We start from the raw sequence: 7,062 nt of genomic DNA, 5'->3' as shown, positions 1-7,062 counted from the left end.
CCCTAGTAGCTGGGATTACGGGTGCCCGCCACAACGGGTGCCCGGCTATTTTTTGGTTGCAGCCGTCATTGTTGTTTGGCAGGCCCTGGCTGGATTCGAACCCGCCAGTCTCAGTGTATGCCGCCGGCGCGGAGCCATCTTCTGATGTTGATAACCTTCATGCTGGGCTCACACAGTGACTCCACTTGGACACTCATTGTCATTTTCGGTGAATGACATCCATAGGAATGATTCTGAGCCTCTCACTTAACAGAAGGCCCTTTACTTCTCACCCGCTCCTCATTCAGTCTTGCTTGGCATCCGCACTCCGATCACCTGCATTCCACCCACCTGCCCATCACCTCTGACTCTTTCAGCCTTGCAGCTGACGCTTTCTGGCTGCCCCCAAGACTTTACTGCTCTGCTTATCTGGCTGTGGGGCCTCCCTCCGAAATTGTACGTGGCCAGCCGGACCCCCGGGAGCTGCGCCCAGCGGACTCGTAAACCCGGTCCCCAGGCCTACCGGGCACACCAGCACCGCCCACCTGCGCCACTCCCAGCCAGCCGCCGCTCTGGGCGTGCGCGCCGGCGCAAGGGTCCCTGGGACCGGAAGTGCGGGCAAGCGCTGGTCCCCGGGTCCGACAGCAACGTCCCGTTGCTGGCGGCGGGAGAGGGCTCCCGAGGCCGCCATGGGCCTTCTGTCGGACCCGGTGCGCCGGCGCGCGCTCGCCCGCCTGGTGCTGCGCCTCAACGCGCCGCTCTGGTGAGGCGGAGCCCGTGGGGGTGGGGCCCCGAGGGTCTCGGGCTCGAGCTGCAGCCCGGCACGCGGATGCCCACTCGCAGGGCCGGGGCCCTCCGCCTGCCCCACTCCCACCGCCGGCATCGGTCCAGTGCGAGTTGGCCCTAGGGCTCAGCTCCTCCATCCGGCGTCCCGCTGCTCAGATTCTGGGGTCTAAACCCGTCAGACACGCCCCTTCGACCCTTGGTGCAGGTTGAGGCCAGCGGCCGGCGTCCCTTTTCCAGCTGACGCTCCGGGTGCCCTCCCTCTTTTCTCTCACAGCATGCTGAGCTACGTGGCGGGCATCGCCTGGTTCTCTGCTCTGGCTTTCCCGCCGCTGACCCAGCGCACTTACATGTCGGAGAATGCTATGGGTTCCACTATGGTGGAGGAGCAGTTTGCAGGTGGAGACCGCGCCCGAAATTTTGCTCGGGACTTCGCAGCCCACCGCAGGAAGTCGGGGTGAGCGGCGGGGCAGTGGGTATGGGGGAAGCAATTGTGGCCGAGGCCAGGGAGCTCTGCTCAGCAGCTCTCGTTGTGTCTCCAGGGCTCTGCCAGTGGCCTGGCTGGAGCGGACGATGCAGTCAGTAGGGCTGGAGGTCTACACGCAGAATTTCTCCCGGAAACTGCCTTTCCCAGATGAAACGCATGAGCGCTATGTATTGGAAGAGGGAGTGTATTTGGGGCCAAAAAGATCCTTGGAGGGGTAGTCTGGGTTGGAATCATGTTGGAGGGTGTTGAGGCGGGAAATTCAATAGGAGGGATGATCTGGGCTAGGGAACTCCCTCGTCTCGTAGTGCCAGGAAAATGGGGCTGGGGGTGGGATACCAGCCCTGCGTGGTAGGATTTTGCTGAGGCTCCCTCCCACCAATACTACCTGCAGATGGTGTCAGGCACCAACGTGTATGGCGTCCTGCGAGCCCCCCGTGCTGCCAGCACCGAGTCCCTCGTGCTCACTGTGCCCTGTGGCTTGGACTCTGCCAACAACCAGGCTGTGGGGCTGCTGCTGGCACTGGCTGCCCACTTCCGGGGTGAGGAGGTTCAGGGGCTGCTGGCTGAGGAGGGTTTGGCCAGTGTCCCAGGCCTACTAATCCTGCTCTGGTCTCCAGGGCAGATTTACTGGGCCAAAGATATCATCTTCCTAGTGACAGAACATGACCTTCTGGGCACTGAGGCTTGGCTTGAAGCCTACCACGATGTCAATGTCACTGGTAAGTGCTCATGTCCTGCCTTTGTTCCTCTCTCACGGTCACTGTCCTCGCTGGTCCCCTACCATTGGTGTTTTACTTCCTTTACAGGCATGCAGTCTTCTCCCCTTCAGGGCTGGGCTGGGGCTATTCAGGCTGCTGTGGCCCTGGAGCTGAGCAGTGATGTGGTCACCAGCCTAGATGTGGCTGTGGAGGGGCTCAACGGGCAGTTGCCCAACCTTGATCTGCTCAACCTCTTCCAGACCTTCTGCCAAAAAGGGGGTTTGCTGTGCACGTTGCAGGGCAAGGTGGGACTGCCTGCCTGAGGGGCACTGGGCCTATATGGGTGACATTATCTGATTTTCTACCAACGTCTAAAGCTACAGCCCCAGGACTGGACATCACTGGATGGGCCGCTCCAGGGCCTGCAAACACTGCTGCTCATGGTTCTTCGACAGGCTTCTGGCCGCCCCCATGGCCCCCATGGCCTCTTCCTGCGCTACCGTGTGGAGGCTCTAACCTTGCGTGGCATCAATAGCTTCCGCCAGTACAAGTATGACCTCGTGGCCGTGGGCAAGTAAGTGGTCTCTGGGCTTCTCTTTCCATACTCACGTCAACATTCATTGCTGGGAGATTGGAATTGACTTAGGGGATCTGGTTGGCTTTGACTCCAACCCACACCCAACAGGGCTTTGGAGGGCATGTTCCGGAAGCTCAACCACCTCTTGGAGCGCCTGCACCAGTCCTTCTTCCTCTACCTACTCCCTGCTCTATCCCGCTTCGTCTCCATCGGCCTCTACATGCCCGCTGCTGGCTTCTTGCTCCTGGTCCTTGGTCTGAAGATATCCTCCTTGGCTATCTACTTGTGATTAGTCTTGGATCCTTCTAGGTTGGGAAGATCTTCCATCATACTCTGAGGGTGGGGGAATTGGGCTGAACCCATCTGGGAAGATCCCATCTTACCTGTTGTTGGGGTCCTTGACTGGGCCACGCTTTGGAACTGTGGATGCAACTACATGAGGCTGGAGTGGGTCTTGAGGCTGGGGGAGGGCCTGGACCTAATGTGCCCCTCCCCCCAGGACAGGTGATAATGGCCCTTTGGTTCTTGGGGTGGGATTCTGGGGTCTGGAATGGTGCTTAGCCTCAGCTAGTGAGTGGGTGGGTGGGGGTCCCCTGGCCCCAGGGCCTCTGTCCAGCTGTCTGTGTACCCTGCAGGGTATGGGGCTGGCCACACTTGTGGCACCCCTGCTGGTCTCTCAGGCCATGGGACTGGCCCTCTACATCCTGCCAGTGCTGTGCCAACACGTGGCCACCCAGCACTTCCCAGTGGCTGAGTCTGAGGCTGTGGTGCTGACACTGCTGGCAATTTATGTGGCTGGCCTGGCCCTTCCCCATAATACCCACCGGTGAGAGTCTGGGCTGGGCAAGTGGGAGTAGGGGTCTCCTGGACATACATGCAGCCCCTGGGTTGCCTGTGAGTCCCTTGCCTTGCAGGGTGGTGAGCACACAGGCCCCAGACAGAGGCTGGATGGCACTGAAGCTGGTGGCCCTGATTTACCTAGCACTACAGCTGGGCTGCATTGCTCTTACCAACTTTTCACTGGGCTTCCTGCTGGCTGCCACCATGGTGCCTGCTGCTGCACTCACAGAGCCTCATGGGCCACGGTATGTGCTGTTCAGTCCCTACTTACCCAGTACCTGTGCCCCTTACACAGAATCTGCCTCATTCAACACCCCTTCTACCCCACTTGGTGTCCATGCTTCCACAATGGAGGCTGCCCTGCTAGTCCTGACTGATGTTACTCTTCCACCCAGGCCCCTCTATGCTGCCCTGCTAGTACTGACAAGTCCAGCAGCCACACTCTTGGGCAGTCTGTTCCTGTGGCAGGAGCTGCAGGAGGCACCTCTGTCCCTGGCTGAGGGTTGGCAGCTCTTCCTGTCGGCACTGGCCCAGGGTGTCCTGGATCATCACACCTATGGTGCCCTGCTCTTTCCACTGTTGGCCCTGGGCCTCTATCCTTGCTGGCTGCTCTTTTGGAACGTGCTCTTCTGGAAGTAAGGTCTACCTGCTGGGGCATGCAGGCTGAAACAGGGACTCCCCACATACCCTATTCTGCCTCCTTCCTGGGAAATAAACAAATATCTGTTTTATCTGTTGTTTGAGCTCCTGGCCCACTGTCCATGTGAGGCCCCAGGATATAGGGCAAGAGGCCTCTGCCTGCAGAGCTTGGCACTCCCTCACGCCTCTTCCTCGGAAGTGACTGCTCTGGTCTAATTACTGGATAGTTCCTCTGCCAGCCAAGGCATTGCTTGCTGGTAAGGAGTGGGAGCCCAGTTGCATCAGCCTGGGAGGAAAGCTTTGGGTAGACCCAGCCCAAGTGGCCCCAGACCTTGGGCTCTGTGAAGGGGCAAGTGCAGACCCTACCTGGCTCTGAGAGCATGCTCTTAAAGGGCTCTGCACACTGCTGCATGGTATTGTTCCAAAAATGGTGCCAGAAAGAAAATAAACACCATGGCTAGGGATTGGGGCCTGATGGGAGCTGAAGCATTAAGAAACCACACAATACCATCTTTACTGCTAGGTCTGAAAAGGCAAAGGGGCTAGAACCCTGGAGCCAGATGCCCAGGGTACAGGGCATAGAGGCCAGCCAAGGCTACGACCTTGGTGTGGGCTTGAATGGAGCAGAAAAGAGCAACTTGCCCAGCTTCCTTGAAGTTGAGCTGGTCCAGGTAAGGTGCTCATGAGGAGCGGGGCAGAGTCTAGCTGGCAGCCATGGAGAACAAGAGCCCCGGGTGTGGGCACCAACAGGTTGGGACAGAGAGCAGCAGTGTTTTATGCCAAGACCCCTGAAAGGAACTGGGAAGACCTGTGTCCATTCTGGAGGAGAGAAAAAAGCAAAGGGTAGCTTTTTGGCAACACCAGGGCCATGTGAGAGACGGTGCCACAGCTGAAGAGACCTCTAGTCACAGGAAGACAGTGCCTCAGTGTCAGAAAGGGAATCAGAACTGCTCTACCTAGAGAAACCAAGGAATGTTACTAGAATCATCTCAGAGAGCCAGTTCCTTTCAGTGAAGTGTTCCTGGATGGTATGTGCTCTGGGAAGTCCTGAGGAGGGTGCCCTCCCCCATACCCCACCCCTTTGGCTCCACCGCCTCTGTAGGGGGCTTATCTTTCCATGGGAGCTCTGGCAGCAGGGGGGCTTCTTGACTATCCCCAGGGTTTGCACCTAGAGCAGTGTTCTCAGCCTGTGGTTTGGGATGTGGAATTAGAAACCCACTGATGGCTGGGTGCCTGTGGCTCAAGTGGCTAAGGCGCCAGCCACATACACCTAAGGTGGCAGGTTCGAATCCAGCCCAGGCCCGCCAAACAACAATGATGGCTGCAACCGAAAAAAATAGCTAGGCATTGTGGCGGGCGCCTGTGGTCCCAGCTACTTGGGAGGTGGAGGCAGGAGACTTGCTTGAGCCCAGGAGTTGGAGGTTGCTATAAGCTGTGATGCCATAGCACTCTACCCAGGAGGACAGCTTGAGGTTCTGTCTCAAAAAAAAAAAAAAAACCCACTGACCTAGAGAGTTTCTCTCTGGGGCTTCTCTAAGGGAAGCACAAACTTTGGGGGTGGGGGTGGGATATGTTGTCTGTGTCTGGTATTGTCAGGGTATAGTGGGAAAGGGAGGATTTGGGGACTCCACTGTGACAAACAGTCTTGTCATTAACTTGCCTGTCTTCAGCCCATTTATTCCCAGGATTGGAACCTCTGGTCACTTTCTCTGAGGCTGGGCAGAGATCTTCAGCCCCCACTTAGAGCTCCTAGGTGTCCTTCCCAAGTGGGCATTGTACCGGGCTCACCCTGGCGAAGTCAGGCAGGGGAGACTTGTCTGTGGCCCCACCCAGGGCTGCTCTGCTGCTTCCAGGCCACAGGTGTCTCCTTGGTGCCCCCTCAGCAGTCACAGAGCTCTGTAACATCAGGCTGAGTACTAGACTCCAGAGGCTTCCCAATCCACTCAGAAGAAAGTCAGTCTTCCCTTAGTCTCCAAAGCTGGTGTGGTCAACTCCTTAACATTTTTATTGCCCCTAGAAGAAATCCTGTGTCTGTTGTCAGTCTCCTCATTCCTCTCCCTTGCTACCCTTTGGCACTATTGATGTCTTATACTTGCTGCCTTTGTAGATTTACCTACTTTGGACTTCTGTATGAATGGAATCAAACATGTGTTCCTTGGTGCCTGGCTGCTTCCAATTAGCATGGTGTTTTCAAGGTTCATCCATGCTATAGCCTGAGTCAGAGTTTTTCCTTTTTATGGTTGAATTAATATTCCATTATGTGGATTCACTGCATTTTGTCTATCCATTCATCAATTAAAGAACATTAGGATATCCTTTTTTGGCTACTATGAATAATGCTGCTATAAATGTGCACAATTTTTTTTGTTTGTTTGTGTTTGTTTTAGAGACAGTTCTCATTTTGTCACCCCCAGTAGAGTGCTGTGGTGTTACAGCTCACAGCAACCTCCAAATCTTGGGCTTAGGCAATTCTCTTGCCTCAGCCTCCTGACTAGTTGGGACTACAGGCACCCACCACAACACCTGGCTATTTTTTGTTGCAGTTTAGCTGGGGCCGGCTTTGAACTCGCCACCCTTGGTATATGGGGCCAGCGCCCTACCCAATGAGTCACAGGCACCACTCTGTGCACAAGTTTTTGTGTGAATATGTTTTAATTTCTCATGGGTATACCTAGGGATGAATTACTGGGTCAGTTGGTAACTCTTTAACATTGTGAAAGCCCAGGTACAGTGGCTCACACCTATAATCTTAGCACTTTGAAAGGCCAAAGCAGGAAGATCACTTGGGGTTAGGAGTTTGAGACAAAACTGGGCAACATATCGAGACCCCCATCTCTACAAAAAGTAGAAAAAATAGCCAGATGTGTTACTACTCACCTGTAATCCTGGCTACCTGGGAGGCTGAGCCAAGAGGATCTCTTTGCCCATGCGTTTGAGGCTGCAGTGAACATTGATGATGCCACTGCACTTCAGCCTGGGAGACAAGGTGAAACCCTATCCTGTCTCAAAACAAAAATTCTGAAGAACTACCAAACTATTTTCCTTTTTTTTTTTTTTTT

General features: G+C 55.6%; 1 protein-coding gene across 3 annotated transcripts; it reads left to right on the top strand.

Annotated features, from left to right (window-relative positions):
- The first annotated feature begins 629 nt into the window (after positions 1-629).
- On the top strand, positions 630-4,100 carry GPAA1 (glycosylphosphatidylinositol anchor attachment 1). 3 transcript variants are annotated; one of them, XM_023508341.1, is made up of 12 exons: positions 630-742; positions 1,040-1,219; positions 1,305-1,416; positions 1,641-1,788; positions 1,867-1,968; positions 2,056-2,252; positions 2,403-2,521; positions 2,633-2,786; positions 2,936-3,028; positions 3,160-3,350; positions 3,439-3,609; positions 3,760-4,100. In XM_023508341.1, the coding sequence occupies exons 1-12, from the start codon at positions 669-671 to the stop codon at positions 4,001-4,003; spliced, it is 1,785 nt and encodes a 594-aa protein (XP_023364109.1). In that variant the 5' UTR covers positions 630-668; the 3' UTR covers positions 4,004-4,100. The 3 variants fall into 3 exon arrangements, with proteins under 3 accessions (XP_023364109.1, XP_003802364.1, XP_023364110.1); XM_003802316.3 differs by having other exon boundaries at positions 2,325-2,521; positions 3,760-4,097; XM_023508342.1 differs by having other exon boundaries at positions 2,325-2,521; positions 3,507-3,609; positions 3,760-4,007.
- The last annotated feature ends 2,962 nt before the right edge of the window (positions 4,101-7,062 follow it).

This window comes from Otolemur garnettii, unplaced genomic scaffold (genome assembly GCF_000181295.1).
Source record: "Otolemur garnettii isolate 467f Iridium unplaced genomic scaffold, OtoGar3 scaffold00245, whole genome shotgun sequence".
Taxonomy (NCBI): domain Eukaryota; kingdom Metazoa; phylum Chordata; class Mammalia; order Primates; family Galagidae; genus Otolemur; species Otolemur garnettii.
The sequence above is the reverse complement of the archived record's forward strand: the minus strand, read 5'-3'. Positions and strand labels throughout refer to the sequence as shown.